The sequence below is a fragment of the Phalaenopsis equestris genome, unplaced genomic scaffold, assembly GCF_001263595.1.
Source record: "Phalaenopsis equestris unplaced genomic scaffold, ASM126359v1 Scaffold000114, whole genome shotgun sequence".
In the NCBI taxonomy this organism is placed as follows: Eukaryota; Viridiplantae; Streptophyta; class Magnoliopsida; order Asparagales; family Orchidaceae; genus Phalaenopsis; species Phalaenopsis equestris.
Window position 1 is genome coordinate 214,772 of NW_018164556.1, and position 19,420 is coordinate 234,191.

Consider the following 19,420-nt stretch of genomic DNA (forward strand, 5'->3'; position numbering starts at 1 on the left):
CCGGCTCTTTAAGAGGCTCGTGTTCTCCTTGTTCACTAAGTTAACGAGCCGAACATGAACAAATATTTCTTCGTTCGTGCTTCGCTCGTTTTGGCTCGCAATACTACTTATCATATATATATATATATATATTGATGAGTAGTATTTTAAAAAAAATTAATTGACCACAAGGCTACAAAGATCTATAATTAATTAAAAATATTAATTAAGAAAATAGAAGAAAAATTATTAAATTAGATTCAAATGATGTTTTAATATAAACAATAATTTTTAAATATTATCCAAACCCTTAACATCTTATGGCTAAGTGATTAAGGTTGTCAGAACGACTTTTTGTTCGTGAACAACTCGTGTTCGACTCGCTAAGCAAACAAGCCGAACACAAACACAGCTTTTGAGCTCGAAATACACCCCTATATATCTAAAATTTTCAGTTTTTAATTAATTCGAATGGAATTTATTTTCGAAATTTAATTCTTGAAAATCAAATGAATATTTTATAGATATTTAATACATAAAATTTGTTATATTTTAGGCAATACATAATAAATGAGAATTGTTCTGGATATATGTAAATTATTCTTTATTTGGCTCTCTTTTTATTTATTTCTAAATAACTATTGGCTATGAGTCATATTTATTTGTTTGTCTTCTTGGGGTTTTCGTATTAAAATTTATCTCCTATGTTTTTCTCAGCATTTTAAAAATAAGTTCGACCGTGAACCTGTTGATGGTCTGATTCTGGTTGGACTGAAAACCAGCTCTCCATCTAACAAAAAAAAACCGAATGGAACCGGCGATCGAACTTGTTAGAACCGGTTATCAAACCGGTCAATTGGCTGGAATCGGAGGCCGAACCTGTCAACCGATTATAAGTATACTTTTTTTATCTTATGCCAAATTTTTATTGGAAATCATGATGAATGGTTCAAATCTTGTAATATCATGAAGAAAGTGACTTGTACTAATTATTCCCAACTTCATTTTCTTCTTCAACTTCTCTGAAAGATGCATGACTATTAGTCTATTGCTTTTTCTTTTTTACATTTTTATATTTTTTGGTTATGTTTCTCTTGTGTTGACCTTCCATACCGAGTTGCATCTAATTTTTATGCCATTTAAGTTATATTTAATATTTTCTTATATTTATGACGTCACTCGATTCAACTCTCAATCCAATCTTGGTTCAACTGTTGAACCTTAACCTCTTCGTCTGTCGGTTCAATGTCCGGTCTGATTTTCTAAAACCTGATTTTTCTTTTATTTGTACACATGCAAGGACTTCGTGCAAAACTAAGATATAAAAATCTCACTAAATAACTACAAATTTTCTCACATGTAACAATTATAACCATCAAACGCATTATATTGTTTGTCTCATTCAGCTCTTATTTACAGGCTAAAAATTAAACAATACAAAATAAATCTAATTTAAAGATAAAACATATGTTTATCATAAAACATTTCTTTTTAAAATTTATATTTATGTTAAAGAACTTATGAAGACAAATCTTAATTAATCTTAATCCTAGAATTACATCAGATAATGATATTTAGTAATAAGCCTTCATGCTTTGCAAAACCTTTTAACCTAGTTTTACATGAGCTATGATATGAGTGCTTTGAATTGGGGCTATTGCAATTCATTTGTGCCCTTCTATTGATTAATTAGGTGAATAAGTTGTTATCACAACTATTTTTTTTGGGGGTAAGATGAGCACTCAATCAAATAGTTTGGAATTCCTCATTTCATTTTCAACTAATGTGCTACATATTTAAACATTATGTCACATTGATTGATGAATGATTGAAATAAACTCACATAAAAGGTGCATCTCATTTCTATTGTTGCCATGTAAGATCAAGCTTACACCCCCTATGGACATCCAAATTATTTTCTAAGGGTTGTTTAATCTTGAAAATTTTCAATATAAAATATCAAAAATGTAGGCAATGTTAAAAAGTATTGGTTTATGATTTAATGAAAAAAAAAAATTGAGGACTTTAAAACTCCACACTTAATTCATTTTTAGTTATCACCTTGGTCAATTGATTGAGAGCCTTATCTTTCAACCAAACCAAGAGGTCTTTGGGTTTAAGACCTTACATATGTGGAATGTATATGACGTGTGTTCGTGTGAAAGATAAATACACTTTAAATTATCATCATGCCACCAGCATCCACCACCTTTCTCATCCGCCGCCTGGCTACTACTTACTTCCACCCACCCACTACCCTTCTGCTGCTACCAAAAATTATTACATCCGAACTCCGAATGTGCGGACAACGGCCGGGATGCAGCAAGGAGGGCAGAGGTCCGATTCCCGCCATCCGCCGGTGCATCTGAACCGTTGCCTGCACATCCTGACATCCGGATGTAATAATTTTTCCCTACCATCACCATTGAATTTTTACTTTGAAAACACTCAACATAAATTAAAACCAAAGATAACTATATAAATAAATATAATATTAATTCATTTTTTCTAAATAAAAAAATTTCAAATACCAAACAGCCCCATAGCTAAGCTTATCATTTACAAATGCTTAATAATAAGATATTATGGTTATATACCTGATGAATGGCAAGAGATATTAGGGCATTGTATGCATGATTCACCATTAATAAACAAATTTTGATGTTTTGAATTTAAGAATTAAACTTTTTTAAGATACATAAAATGATGAATTTTACTTATTAAACAATATGTAAATTAAAGAAAAAGCAAAAATATGTATGTCTGAACCTTATACTTGAAATGAATAATTGTTTAATGATAAATACATGAACATTAATAAGTTAACCATACAGTTTCCCTTGCTCCCTAAAGTTCACATGTAACAACAGCCAGGAACCTCTTTAACATTTGTATTTACATATCTAGCACCTAAACATTAACTTTTACATTTATACCACCCAAATCTTTCATATCACATCAAAAATACCATTATTTTAACTTTCAAAAAGTTAAATACACTTTTTCATACATAAATAAGGTGATATATGTAAAAAATTGAAGTTTGGATGGCAAATATGTAAATAATTAAGAATTGAGTGGTTTGCATTTAAATCTTCTAAGGCATAAATAAGGTGATACATGTAAAAAATTGAAGTTCGGTTGGCAAATATGTAAATACATAAGAATTGAGTGGTTTGCATTTAAATCTTCTAAGGAATGATCAAAGAAACAAGGATTAGCTGGAATGTTCATCCTACCTCAATATTGGCCTGCATCTACATCCATAGCATCATCAGATTCATCCACAACTATTTCATTTTTGAAAAGCACTTTTAAAAATGGGAGAACCTTCGGAAGCAGAGGAAGATCTGCAACGTTAACGCTCATCAGATCGAAGGCAACACATGTATTGTGCATGTGAGCCTCATCAAAAACTGGGATTTTGGGATATCTCTGGCTGAAATGAGTGAGAATTATACGATAAGCTCCTGCTTTCGATCCCACCTCTATAGCCTCCATTGTGGTGCTGTGATTTCTTGCCACGGCTTCCTCTGCCAAGCCATCCTCGAAAGTTGCCTGTGGAATTCGAGGAATTTACTCGCATTAGTTCTTCGTTGGAAAGGCCATTTACGAATAAATATTACGTCAATTGAGATATCCTGATACAATTTGTATCGAGATTGTATGTGAAATATTCAAGAGTGATAAAAAGAATGTTTAAAACTAGAAGACATCTAAATTCTTTGTTAAAGATGATAAATATATGATGTTAATTTTTGCTTTTGTCTAAATGTCTTCTAAGCATTCGTCTTATAAGTTTGTAATTTTTATTTTATATAAATATAACTGGGCATTTACACACATGGCTCTACCCCTACAGATTTACATATCTAAAACCTCAATTTACTCCACATAAAAAATTCCACAATTTTATCTTATACAAAGTTAAGCATACCATCCACTTTTCGAGCATAGGAAAAGTGGAATGTATGTAAAAATTGAAGTATAGTGTTAGATGTGTAAATACAATGGAGTTGAGTGGTACCTATGGAAATCTTTCTAACATAAATTGCATTAAATATTTTCCCATCATGATCATAGTTAACAGGGCAAGTTAACTGTGCAGTATTTGCATAGCAGTCACATTCAGATGCAGCAGGCACAACAAAGCTAGAAAATACATCGCATAGTAAACCAATTATTAAAAAATATGACTCATGAATATAGCGGGGACCATAAATATTAAGTAGAGGGCACAGGGAAAGGAGATAATGAAGATTATCATTTACTCCCGTGGTAACCCATGACTTATCCTTCAAAAGATATGGACATTACTAATGCTAGTCGGAAAGCAACCTTCATAAATTTTCGGCTGCAAAACCTATCCTGACGCCTTAAGCTGCGCAAGCAAATCCTAGCTTTATCATCACAATGCCGCAGCCCATCACGAACACTTCAACATTCATCTCGTGTCACCTCCTCATCCGCCGTCTTTTTCTAAAAGTATGATCATGCTTGTTTATCCTTCTAGGTTAGGAATCACCTCACATTTTCCTTCTTCAAACCCCAATATCCCCTTCAGATCGGCAGTCTCTTTTTCCCATTTAAGGTATGTTCCACTCGTCTCCTCATCTATTTTAGTCTAATCATCTTGGCCTTCTTCACTTGATAATTTTGCTCAATTGCCTTCGTCTTGAAAGGCTCTTAGACTTTCAATCGTCCCCCTTTAATCAACCTTCGCAACCCCTACTCCGATTGTTCAAATCAACTCCGAGATTCCTCCACTTTTGCTTGTACTTCTCTCCTTTTCCTAATGTAGTGGGTGGGCTGCCAGGTCTAAGGTCAAGCCAATCATCTCTATTCTTTCATCAAACCAAAGAACCTCACGTACACAACCAAGCTTTTTCTGAGAGAAATTTGCATTATTTTCATTATTGCTGAGATCTCTAACCTTGCTCAACCAAACATCACATTCACTATTGTTGAAAAATTCTTTCTCGATCTCCCAAACATTGATATTATTTGCAGACTCAAGTAAAATTTGCAAATGATTGATGAATTTTTAGTTGGTCTCTTTGATTATCATCATTTTACTATCAAACTTTCTTTAAAAGTTATAGATAATACCAGGCTTTTTTCTTGCCATACATACTTGTCAATGATTTTCCAACGCTAATGCTAAGTAATTTCCAAAGCTGATGCTTCTAAGGAATCCCCTATCCCCAATGTTTAAGTGGCTTTTCCTAGTACGGGCTCCGAAAATTTGCACCCCAACCTCTCTCAGAAATAAATGAGAGAGAGAGAGTTTTGCATGAGATTAGGGATCAAAATTTTTAGAAGATGGATGAAATAGATAAGACACTACCCAAAAATTTCACCCACATTTTGCAATGATTTAAAAATATGAGATTTCAAAATTCTCATAAGCACAAGTTCCTATGGTTAATACCCTTCCAGTTGATGGGAGAGCTTTCAATTAATATTACTTATTAAAGCGTTCATCACTCAACATATCGTAACAACAATCAGGGTTCTGTGGTATTAGGTTGTCATTGAGTTGATCGAGCAGATTGTGAGAAAAATAATGACAAAACTGGTTAACATATCAAGTCATTGGTTCTATCATATTAGGTTATCATAATCAATGTTTGACTAGTAAAAGAAAGTAGTGAAAAATCTGATAAATGTTTCTTTACGACAACTATGGGTTGCTTATTTCAAAAGAACCATATGGACAAGGAGTGAATGACTGTCTAAGAGCACGAATTCAAGTCGACAATAGCTAACAAAGAGTAGTATTGCGTCATATCAAGTATGTCATGTGATTCACAACTCAAATAGACAAATCCATTGGGGAATATATAAGTAATATTTTGACCATAATATAGTAGTCTCCATTGGTCAAAACACCTAGTTAGAGAACTGGTCATAATTGATTTATTTGTGAACCTTATTAGCTAAACCATATAAACAGAGGATACGGACCATATCCTTATTGACATGAGATTATTTTGAGAGTGAATGTAATAGTACACTTGGTATGATATTGGCTTCTTTTGAGTTCGAGATTATTCTAAATTTATTACTGTTAGCAAACGATTACGAAGAGTAGATGGAGTTTGATCTTAGCTTTTAAATGATTGATTTCATCTAAACATCTAAGTATTTAGTAGTTTGAAATTTAAATTTTATAGATAAACAACATTGATTAAAAATCAATTTCAACACGATCATCATGAAAATTTGAACAAGGATATTTGAGATTCCCATATTTATCATTTATTTAAAAATTATTACAAGCATCAGTTCTACTTCAATTAAATCCTGTCCTTATAAGAAGGAATATCAAACTGACTTACGAAATCTTATCAACTTCAATTTTTATCTGGAGGAGGATCAGATTGATCGAGGTGGAACTTAAGGCCTTGCTATACAAACAAGGCAACTGGCTTGAGAGCATGCAATACTTAACATTTTCTAGATTTAATTTAAAAAAATTACAAAACTTGAAAACATCTCTGCATATTTCTTGACGTGAATTTATTTTTAATTTAAATTATTACTTTTTTCCCGTACAACATTCCCATATCATTTACTAAGGCATTTAGTGTGTTAGTCAACACACATGGGGGCAACTTAAATTTGTTAAGTTGGATTATAATTTAGCTCAAGCATAAATTTTACCAGCACAACATTCTAAAAATCTAAATTTAAGAACATAGAATTGCAATTGAAACACATGCGAGCATTACTTCATAAATTTAGGCAATTTGGCTTATTTAAGACACTTTTCAGAGAAAAATATTTTAAAACTAACTAATTTTAATTCCAAACAACATTCTCAGACTGTATGATCGAACATTCAACACGATAGTTGAAACACATTTGGGCATTTTAAAACTCTAAATATTTGAATACAATTTAAAGAAATGCACACTTTTTAGATAACTTTGACGTCTTTCGGAGAGGAATACTTGAGTTAAACGTGTAAGAGTTAAAATTAATTAAATCATGCAAACTTCATTTGGACTCCATAGATAACACATTTTGCCTGCTTGTAGCTTCGCATTGCAAAGGCAAGCGTGATTAAGGCGATTAGGAATCTTGTTTAGCATTTAAATCATGAATTTTATTGCATGCATTCACTCAAATTGTTGAATTTTTTAACGTTCCATGCAAATATTTTATTCATGCTAATAGACAAGCTTTTAAATTCATCGCAGTCAAGTTCTCTTAGTTAATGACTTTCGATATTTAATCATTTCAAAGATTCGTTCAAGTTCATATATATGAGTCATTTTTTATTGTGTTCGAGTTCCTATTAGAAAAGAATCTAGCAGCTCTCAACGTCATCCACATGTAGGTGGCTACTTCAAGAAAGCTGGGTCTGCCCTCTAGACTTCGAAAAGTCCATATGGGCTTTCTATTGTACTTCCTTTCCATGACAATCTATATTTAACATATTCTAAAATTATATTAATTGCTTTGGTGCAAACACCAGTGAAAAGTGACGTCCATCAATATAGCTTAACGTCAGCATCTCTTTTGTTATGATCTTGTTCAGCACTTCCTTTCGTTCATTCAAGATGATAATTTTTCATTGAGCCAAAACTTTTTGCATGAAGAAAGCAGAATTAAAATACCAAAAAGCAGCCTGACAGGATCACCTACCTCATGGATAAGAACAGTTGCGTTGCGAGAAGCATCGATGAGTGATTGGCATGGTCTTGTATCACCTGAATAAACTAGTTTCCAGCCTGGTATGGCTTTTCCCACACTATTTGTCCTTTCAGCTGCTTTCAAAACAATAGCAAATGCCTGAGGGCAGTGTACAACGGGGACACTATATAAAGCCTCTAAACCTGCTTTAAGAAGCAAGTCCTTCAGATGCCTCAAAATTGGCATAACTGTAGCCTTATCAACCGGACTTCCAGGTCTCTTCCAATAGCTTTGCATTTTACTCCCTTGTGCAAATAAGTTAGTTTCTAAAGTTTGAGGCTCGGCTTCTTTTCCTCTGCTTTCTTTTTCTTCAACATTAGCAAAGCGATCTTCATGAAAGCCATTGGAACTGTGAACAATATCCATGAAAGCTTCTGTTGTGTGTCTGCAGTCCAAGAATAACATATCCAGATCTTCAAGTTTAGAATAAGCATCTAAAAATCTCTTCAATGGCCTTGGTCCAATTACAAGTAAAGGCTCATGAGGCAAGTCCCTCAAAAGCTGGCTTCGCAGTGCAAGTATTCTAGCTAGACCAGTATGATGATCGGCATGAATATGAGAAATCCATATACATTTTAATGTTTTCAGAGCATTATCTGCGCCTAAAACTCCAAACCTGCAAACAAAAGTAGATCAAAGCATTATGAAATATGAAAAGAATAAATAAAACTGAGGTGGAATGTTAAATAAACCTTCTTTTCAACTGTGCCAAAGTGCCTTCACCACAATCTAGCAGTAAACTTCCTTTGGTGAAAAGATTGATAAAGATAGAACTGACATTTCGATACTTTGAGGGTTGTGCGGAGCCTGTACCCAACAGAACAATTTCCATGTCTTCTCTGGTTACATTGTCCAAGCAGGTGGGAATATCAGAGGGATCAAGTTCTGGTTTCTGATTGAAATTTAGCCAAGGATATCCTTCTTTAGATGTATTTTCCCTTTGATTTTCTAAGTTGTCAGAAAGGTGAGAAGCTTCTTTTATCCATGGTTCCTCCACCACATCACTACACTTCATGGGTCTCAAACCTTTATTTTCAACATGATTCTTCCAGAACGAACTTATAAATTCAGAAACGTCTATAATTTCTGGGATTTCAGAATATAGTTCATTGAATATTTGTGTGTGATTAAGCAGGCTCGGAATAGCAGATCTGTCCAATCCAAGCTGAGAGTAGGGACGCAAGTGAAACTAGAAGATAATAAAAAAAAACAGAAGTCAGATTGTTTTACCATTGCTCAAATAAAAATAGTACCAGGTCTGAATGACATTTTCATTTGAAGTGAATATGAAACAAGGCTTAGAACTATCAAACAATATAAAGAAAAGACAAAACAAGGATCACAAATCAAAGCATAAAAGACAGACTCTAACCTATATAACTAATATATGTAACCTAAGAAACACTGAGAAGCCAATTTACAATTATAAGTGTCAAAATAGTATGATAATGAGTTTATCAAAAAATAATAATCATAAAGTGGTTCATCTCAGCAAGTGGCCGGTTTAAATTCAAAAATGCCAAGTGGTCCGTAAAGTTTAAATCATTTTCCAAAAGACCACAATAGTTCTAAATGCACATGGTATAAATCTAAAACTTCAGCTTACAGGATTAAAACCTGTTTTCACTATATTTAGTGATAACATTGATTAGCCCGTGTTGTTGTTGACATAGGCATTTCTATCTCTTCAGTTCGGGAGATAGGGAATCCCCACTTTTTCCCCTAGTTACGTGCTAAAAAGAAAAGTTTGAAGGTTAGGCCTTCTTTTGCGAAACTTTTTATTGACTGTTTCAAGGCCTACCCAAAATAATAAAAAAAAAAAATATTAAGGGCAGCGCTTTTGATCACTGTACGGATTCATTGAACCGTAAAACAGTTACTCATGATCAATTGGGGGTCTTCAATTTGTTGGTTGTTGCTCCTGGCTTTGTCCCCTTGGGAAGTTCTTATAGCCTGAATATTTCTCTAGACTCTTACTCTTGAATTAGCGATTTTTCTTATTGTTGCTCGTTTGTTGATAAGTTGATTGGAGGTAACACTTCTTTTCCTCTAACTTTAGAAGTTGGGACGTCTGATTAAGATCCATGCTAAGACAGACATTTACCAACCCACTAAGGACCCAGTTGCTACTATTTCTATTTCTTCTCCACGCGATATCACACATATATTCGCCAATGCTACAATAGATTGCTCCAAAGTTATGAGTTTTAATGATTCAAGCTATATTCAAACTCAAAAATATATTATAAGTAGATTTAGCGGATTTCTATTGGTTCTCTCAACAAGGCACTAATCAGAAAAAAGTCATTCCCCATTCTTCCAAATTTCTTGGAACTTACATTATGTGTAATAACTCATATGATGAATTTAACATTCTAGATTTGGTTAGTGTTTGAATGTCAGCATAGTAATTATAGATGTCATTTCTTTCTATACTTAATTTTAGCTTAATCTAAACCACTTTCTTCTAGTTACTTGATGGCATCCGTATGTTATTGCATAAAAAATATAATATATTGAAAAATATTCTTTATGACTTTGTTTGAGATAAATTTTTTATTTCTTATGATAGAAAAATATGCACGCTCCTCTTGGATGATTCATTTGGTTACTTTTCACTGCTTTTTCAAAATTATCTTAGAAAAGATATTTTTTGGAAAATATAATAGAAAATAAAGAAAGTAGCTTTTAACAGCAAAAGTGAAAAGGCGTCACACCAAAGAAGCTTATATATTTGAAGCACGATTCATGGTATTTTAGGTGTAGCCTAAAACACATAAATAGAGGGATCTCTAATGAATATTATATGACAATTTGACCATCTAAAGTGATATCCCAGCTAAGTTAGCATTTGCTCTAGCAAATGAAATTTTACCCCTCCCCAAACCAACCCACTTCTCCCATCTTTCTTTTGATCTTGATCCTACAGCAAACACTAGCTTCTTGCTCTCTTTGCTTGATACACATCGTACCTCAATCAAATATGTCTTGCAAAACAGCAACCACTCACTCATATGCCCACCTTCCTACTTGATAACAAGCTCATTGAGCTCAATTGTGTAGCCACGACATTTGCCTGCTACCATTCCACTTATCATGACAATTCACTTGTTATGCTCACCCACTCAATCACATGTTCCTTGCATTTGCCGGCATGTTTTTTAACCCTAGTACGTGAAAAACTTTCATAGTTACTACAATTTAAAATATTACCTAACAAGGGGGTGATTTCTCCGCCCCAAGGGACACGGAAAAGAGACTTCCAACCTAAAAGGGAATACAAGAAGACCTGAACTGGCTTCAGTTAGAAGTTTTCTCATCCTGAGAGGGCCGACCTGCCTTTAGAGTCCTTTATTACCTAGTTAGGAATAGGATTGGCAACATTTTGCTTGCTTATTATGTATGTGTGGTGATAAAACTTGTTCAACACATATGATTTATTATTATTATAATTAGAGATTGTTTTCTTTGAATTCTTCTCCTTTAGAGAATTGTATCCTCTTCACTTTTCAATTGTTGTGCTTGTAGTTTGTTCATAAATAGGGGGTGGATCTCCCTCGAGCCCCTCAATTTCATCACCGATTATCTCCTTTCTGTTGTTTTCTAAAGGAAAACAGATGTTCACTTTATTATCCCCTGATTCTTGTTCTTTATTATAATGATACACATCCTCACTCTCTCTTCATGGATCCTTATACACCTAGGAATCCTAGATCAATGTCATTTTGTATCAGAGTAAAATAAACTACAAATCCTTCCACATAACCTAATTCATCTACACACAACTACCCCTTCCCCAACATAGACCTAACTCCTCTCACCTTCCGCTGACCTAAACAACAACTCTAAAGGGGAAATAATTCACCATGCTGCCATAATTAAATCCTCAAAGTGGTGTCCAAAAGCTTACCACGGAGAATTAAAAAAAAAAAACAATATGGAGAAGTCACTCATAGCAACAATGATGACCAACTGAATATAGATGAAAAAAACTCATTCCACTGAAAGGCCTTAAGGGATGAAAAATCAATGCCACGTCAATTTGGCAGTGAGTACAAAAGAAGAGAGTGATTTTGGAGTGAAGTTTAATTTATTAATTTTTTATGGTTATATTGATCCAAATGGTAGAGATAGACGTAAAAAAATTGGGCATGTTGTATAAAAAAATGATCTTAATTTATTAGAATTAATAATATGACACTCAATAACACTCAATAGGACACAATGGAAAAAAAAGGATTCTCGTAGCTAACCCAACTTAGTAGGACAAAGGCTTTTTATTCTTATTGTTGTATACAGATCCAAATGGGTTTACTTCATGGCTCAAACCTAAAAAACAACTTTTTTAATACAAAAATAGATTCCACTTGACAAAAGAGTCAAATTGATTGTTATTATACTGAAAAGATTTGTTTTCTTATGATGAAAGAACCTATAGCGCATGTGCCAGCATGAAGAGAAGAGCAAGATCACGGCTTGGTCTAAAATGAAGAAGAGATGTAATAATATTTAGTTTATAACAGCTTAGGAAATACGTTATTACTTATCATTTGCTCTTATTCGTGATTATGTTCCACCTCTTTTGCTTTATTCTATTTTTATTTCCTTCCCTTGTTATTTTATTCTGGTTTTATTTCTTTCTTTTATTATGTCTATTGTAATTGGGTTTAAATACCCCTCCTATTAATAAAATTGAGCTGATCTATTCCAAATCTCAACAAGGTATCAGAGCCAAAACCTAGATCCAGTAGCCCCCGACCTCCCCTGCAGGTTCCAGCAGCCCCCAGCCTCTTGCTCCTAACAAGGTATCAGAACCGAAGGATTCCTCCTGTTCCACAACCGGCGGTCTTCTCTACCAGTTCCAGCAAACTGTAGGAGTTGAACCAATCGATTCCAAAATATTTCCTCTTGTTTCTACTCGCGGGATTCTACTAGCCGAAGGTTTTCAACACAGCAACTCCCAAATTCCTTCTACACAGCCGTCCGCTTCCCTACAGGATCCTGTCCGCCAGATTTCTTTTGTTGCCGTTTTTTTATGCAGATTTCTCCTGCTGTAATTTTTTCTACAAGTTCCTATCCACCACAAGATTCCTTCTTTCAACATTCCTCCAATGGCCAAGTAACTATTCTTTTTGCCTATGTTGACGATATTGTTCTTATAGGTAACGATCTCCTAACATTAGAGTCCTTAAAAGACATTATGACTTCATCATTCTAGATGAAAGACTTGGGATCTCTCCGGTACTTCTTAGACATGGAAGTTGCTCGGTCCTCTCAAGAAATTTGTCTTTCACCATAAATATGTGATTGATCTCTTGACAAAGAACAACCTTCTTCTATGCAAACCTATTGTTGTTCCTATGAATCCTAATGAAAAATTAGCTGTCATTCGCAATGTTTGTCTGTCAACAAAACTCATTACTAATGTCTTATGAAAAAACTCATCTACCTCTTTCATACTCGCCCTGACATATGCCACACAGTTGAAATAGTGAGTCAACTCATGCCTAACCCCTACGAGCACCACCTCCAAGCTGTCTGTCGAATTCTACACTACTTGAAAAGTACATCGAGCTCGGGCTTTTTTTCTCCCGTCACATCTCTCGGTTTATTGTTATTTTATTATTTGCTCTTATTCCTAATTATGTTCTTCCTATTTTGCTTTATTATGTTTTTATTTCCTTGTTATTTTATTCTGGTTTTATTTCTTTCATTTATTATGTCTATTATAATTGAATTTAAATATCCCTCCTCCTATTACTAAAATTGAGTTGAACTATTCCAAATCTCAACAAATAAAAATATCTCTTAGCACACTTGTCATGATGTATTCTCGAAGCTTCCCATTTATTGTAAAATGACTTATTTGTAAAGGAATAATCCTCTAAGTTTGAACAACTCATATTGAAATATAAGTTAGTGGCATTAACGAAAAACTCTACTAGCCACCCTTGTCAATGTTGGTCTCATTCACTTTCTTTAACCACGTAAGAGAATAAAGCTGAAAGAGTTTCTAGATAGTGAGGCTCAACTTTTTCACCATATGAATAGATATGACATTCTCACAACTAGTTTCATCTATAATGAGACTACACATCTTTTCCTTCATGACACAATAAACTCTCTTGGGCTAGGTCAGTAGAACTTATCGAATTACAAGCATCTGACCATCACTTGCGGGAAGCTAATACTCATCCCTAGAGTTTCCACTATATGTTTCTTCTGCTATGTCCTGCTTAGTGAAAAAATCACTCATATCCAAGTATTTGGATGCAAAGTGTCCATATTCATTGCACTCGAAACATTTTCTGGCTTAAAAATTCTTAGGAAGCACTAGCCCACTCAATATTTGCTAATGTGTGTCCTAACTTCTCCCCATGTGGGGTCAATTTTAGCATTTTGGTCAGTGTGCTCTTGATGCCAAACCCCATGCATGGTTGAAACATATTTGTGTTATGATGTGGAGTCTTCTTGATGCATCAATTAATCACTCAAAGCTCTTAATTTTGCTGATCAATTTGCTTGTGAGGTATGGGGAGTGACCCCCCCTCCCCCCAAATACCTGAACCTTTTTTCCCATACCTAGCTTCGCGATGACTAGGAGCATTGCCACACCATGTGCATGTCATGGAACAGAGTGCTCGACGATGCAATGCCCATAAGGAGTGTCGTTGCACCTAAGAAGAGTGTCGCTATGCTCTGCACAGATCCAAGAACACGAGCGTTCAACAATGTAGCACCTAGAGGTTAGAACCTGTGCGCCCTATCGTGGCGCTCCATCGCTAAAAACCAAATTCAGCGATCGAAGGCTTTAAGTTTCAGCTTTGCCATGGGATTTTGTGTATTACAATGGAATTCAATTCTTCTCATATAAGAATGGTTCAAGTGGTGTAATTTGAACAATAATTTTCATTTTTTATAGTGAAGATTTTGGTGTGGTGTAACTCCATAATTGTTGTTTTCCGTTCACAAGTTTTTACACATTAAATCTTAGTTTTATTTGTATTTTTTAAATTTTGTAAGATTCTATTCAACATTTTGCTTCAGATCTCTCGAATATGTTTCCACAAAAAAGCATTGCACATCAATTTGAAGGTTTAATGGAGTGGATATGATGATATTATACTACTTGACCTTCAAAGCTAAGATTTTTGCATTCTATAATGTCTAATAAGGCTATAATAGCATCACTTTGCCCATGGAATGCCAAAATCTTTGAATATATTGTACGATGTTCTCCGTTAAAATAAACTCCATAATCATATGACATCGTGCCTATAAATGTTTGTCACATTCTATTGAGTCAATTGTGGCATTATGATAAACAAACATTTTTTAATGGCCACAAAAATACATATTCATTTATAGTAAATGGGAGAATATTATACTTCTATTTTGAAAAAAAAATCAAAATTACGAAAACTCATGCAGAGATGGGAGCTACAGAGCCTCACTATATTTTTATAGGTCATGAGAGAGGTATTAGTTGGACTGGCGCTAGTGATATCAAAGTGAGAAAGAGAACCAATTCACAAGACAATGCAGCCTTTATTAGAGAAGATTCAAGATGTTCTAGCGAATAATCTACAAACATAGATTACCACCACTACAAGAAATTCAACATGCCATAAATCCCATCACAGGATCAATGCTCTCCAATCAACCAGCTTATGGGATGCAACTAACGAAGTACGGAGAGTCATAGAAATAAATTAAATATTTTATTGTGTCAGTTTGTGTTAGTATTAGTTTGTGTTGTACCAACTAAGATTTTCTAGCTAAAAAAATTTGTAGGAAAAACATGGCACTTAGAAGATAATTTTCATGAGAGATATAATAACTGATTGGGTGATTGGAACTTTCCATTTAAGCAACAATAAGGATATTGCGACCATCAACATAATTCATATTATCTAGTCTTTGTGAATCGATGCCAGAAATTGGGTTGAGCATTAGGTATCATTCAAGAAAAATATTGTTTTACCTTATCGATTGAATTTTTCTATTGTTAGGAATTATATGTGATCTTCAAAATATTGAGATTTAAATGTTAAGATTTAAGTAAATTTTAAAGAGATGTGGGCGGAGATACCAATAAAAAATAAGACTGATCTTATCACAAAGATATCCATCGAGTATCGATGCTCTCCCCATATGAATTAATTTTAGGAGGTTGTATCTATGGTGTTGCAACATTTTTAAATACTGGAAAAATAATATTTGCATTCTTATTGGTGAGAAGAATATCCGATAAACATGAATTAATAACTTTTAGGTCCAATTTACCTCTTTGATATAAAGGACGTGCATAAATGCAAAGCAATCAAACAAATTGATAAGAAAGATGAAAAAAAGGTATATTTGTAGGACAGAAATGGGTGATTGTTGAACAAAAATGGATTTGACAAGGAATTTTAGAATTTGAGTTAGCATAAAATTAATGAGAGACATGGGGCAAAGAGGACAACCTCACCTAATAATTATTTAGGAGATTGTTGGTGATAAAAAATGATCTAAGGACCTCCAAAAACATGTATTTTTTTCAGTCTTCTATCCCATTTAATGGAGTATGAATGGCAGAAATTTGGTGAAAAATTTATTCCTAGAGAATATACTCTTCAAGAATGAAAAGAAAGTACTTTTTCCTATTGTTGGTCCGATGAATTCGGATTCGGTTTGAATTCGAGTGATATAAAGGAGTGGATTTTTTTCAAATATGAAACTGGTTTCAAATTTCCAATCATTAGAACGATTCAAGTGGTTCTAGTGTGAACATTAATGAATGATATAAGCCACCTATAAAATTTTTTTTGGATAGGACCCAAATGTCACTATGGATTTCTACGACTGTGAGGCTTTATAGGGATACATAGGGTAGGAAGTTCAAGTGTCTTTAGAAAGTTAACAAGTTTCACCCTAAAATGGCTCCGAATTTACTTTTAAAAAGAGGAGAATAATTTTTTAGCTCTATACAATTTAGATGGTCAAGGCAAAAGTGCCACAACTTGATCGTTTGATGAATATGCATAATGAGTACATTATTGTAACTTCCAAATTATCTTCATAAGTTAAGAGATAGAATCTAGCATTTCACCAAGTCAATTATGCTATATGCCTATCATGGAATCCACAATGACTAAAAAAAATAGTAATATGGTTAAGATATTTGATAATCTTACCAAATTACAATAAATTATGAGAAAATTAAAGAATCAAGAGAACTAAATTAAAAGTTAAGGACATCATTAGTCACAATGCCAATTACTAGAGATGTTAATCCATCAACAATTAAGACTACAAGGATTTGAAGCAAGGAGGCATCTCTTCTTAAGATGTAGATTTCTATTTTGGATATTAAAGACATTATGAATTTTTTTAAAAAATTACAGCAATAATAATTTATGGTGCATAAAATTTTAGTTCAAATTGGAAAATAGACAACTTAGACAAGGTTTCTTCGATACCAGTATCATCATAGGACCTTTAGTCATAGCAAAAGGCTAAAATAGATGAGGATTAAACAAGAAATAGTCTTGGAAAGGAAATCAAATATAAAATAAAGAAGTGTGGCATTGATACCATTTTGAAAAATATAAAACAATCACATTGCATAATTTTCTCATTCCAACAATTATAATCGATACAATATTTATAGAAAAGATATGGTCTAAAAAAAAAGAAAGATTTAACCAAATTAATTATAATCAGTTCAACACTTAAAAATTTAATTTACATAGAAAAAAAGTGGTTAGTGGCCTGCATATGGAAGAAGATCTAGTGGTTGATTGCCAAAGTGGCTAATCACATGATTGGCAGCATTTAAATCCAATGGACGAGGCACTGGAGCTACAGATTACCAATTTGGCGCTAGGATTAAAGTATCAAGCCTACTAGAATTAAAGGAGTTTTAATTGGTGGAATTGGAAGCATAATTTAATATATGGTATTAATTCCATTTTCTTCATCTTAAACGAAGTTTGGTTGCCATGACTGTGAGTTGAGTAAGCCACATCTTGTCTTTTCCTTCTTCAAATACCAGTCATCGATGTTTTTAAGTTAGTGGACTAAACACTTGGGGTCCTATCCTTAGAATTCTGCCATTGTCAGATTTATTGATGGTTGTCATGAGTAACGTAGTTTACTTGCTCAAATATTGGTTCAAATTTTTTCATGTACAAATAAAAGTTTAGTTTTTAACTTAATCAAAACTATATATGTCGATAATGCTTTAAATTTTAGTCTCAATTTTGCAACTTTTGCTCTGCCAATAGTATTATTCACTAAACATCTTATCCCATGCATTTTAACAAAACGGAATTATTGAATGGATAAAAATGTCATCCTCTTGATGTTGCAATAAAATTGATGCTTCAATTGATTGCCCCTTGCTTGCTATGAAGGGAATTATTCTTGACAGCTTGCTATGTCATCAATTGTATCCCTTATCTTCTCAAAATCTCTCATCATCTCCATTCTTCATCCTAATCAAATTATTTTTCACCTTACACTCAAGATATTTGGTTGTAGCTATTTTGTTCATGCTTTTCACTCAAATAAAAAAAATCACTCCGCATGCTATTCGGTGTATATTTCTTAGGTATGTTTTTGTAATGATCCTCTTACCTGATGACTATATACTTTAACTGATGTAATGTTTCATGAGACATTTTTCTTCCTCTATTCATCTTTCCTCCATAAGCTATATATAACTACAATTTCTATTTATAGGTTTAGAATCAACAAACCTAACTAGTACTCACAACATCTCCAACCACAAAATCAATATTAACTGAATGTCCACCAACTGCTCCATTGTCTAATCTAAATTTATCAATTGCCCTTAAAAAAAAAAAAACTTATGTACATTTACTCATATATATGTATATATATATATATATTGGAAAAGAGCAGCGGTGACTCCCTATCCGTTAATATTTAAAGAGAAGGTACAAGGATAGGGAGGGGGAGAGGATCCCCTTCTAGAAAATACAAAAAATACAATTAACTCACCCCTAGGGGTCCCTCTCCTCGCAGTACAACTCGCCCAAAAGAATCTACAAAATACAAATATACCCAAAAACCAAAAAAGTCAAAAAAGAGTAATCCTGTGTACTTGTATATCTTGGAAGTATCTTGAAAAAAGAAAAAACAAAGAAAATCATGCAGAAGAGCTGTCCTCGGTATAGCAGATATCTCCAAAAAGACCGTGAGCAGGGACTCCAGCACAGCCCGTGACTCCAAAAAAAGAGATCATCCTGTAACAAGTGATAAAAACAGTCAAGCCAAACAAAATAGAAGGGAACAGCAAGAAAAAAGGCAGTAATGCCCGGCCAAACCGAATAGAGCTTCATTTGATGGCTAAAAAAGCATAAAAAAACTTAAAACCGAACATAAGAAAGATTTAAAGTATCCCCAATGATGAGTCTTCGAAGAGGGACAGAATGAGTTTTCGAAGAGGGACAGTGGGGTGTATGCCAACGTGACGGATCTCCCCTGCATGCTTGGCAAGCCAATCGACAGGGGAATTGCCCTCTCTATGTATAAACTTCCAATTAACCTCAAGATATTTATCAGCTATAAGAGCTAGTATTCTTTTAAAGATACCAACAAAATCCCAGAGTGGAGAAGAGGTACCAATCAAAATATCATAAAGCATTTTAGAGTTCATCTCCACCTCTAATTTATGAAAATTGAAAATGTTAGCCACCACTAAAGCCAAATAAACTCCCCAACATTCTAG

General features: G+C 33.7%; 1 protein-coding gene across 1 annotated transcript in view; it reads right to left on the reverse strand.

Moving 5' to 3' along the window:
* Positions 1 to 3,120: 3,120 nt before the first annotated feature.
* The window catches only part of LOC110020958 (tRNase Z TRZ3, mitochondrial-like), a 47,761-nt gene continuing 31,461 nt past the window's right edge, over positions 3,121 to 19,420 (reverse strand). The window contains exons 11-13 of the mRNA XM_020719266.1: positions 8,373 to 8,869; positions 7,633 to 8,296; positions 3,121 to 3,537 (exon numbers count right to left, since the gene is read on the reverse strand). Of these exons, the coding sequence (XP_020574925.1) occupies positions 3,220 to 3,537; positions 7,633 to 8,296; positions 8,373 to 8,869 (1,479 nt within the window). The 3' untranslated portion in view covers positions 3,121 to 3,219. The remainder of the gene's footprint in view (positions 3,538 to 7,632; positions 8,297 to 8,372; positions 8,870 to 19,420) is intronic.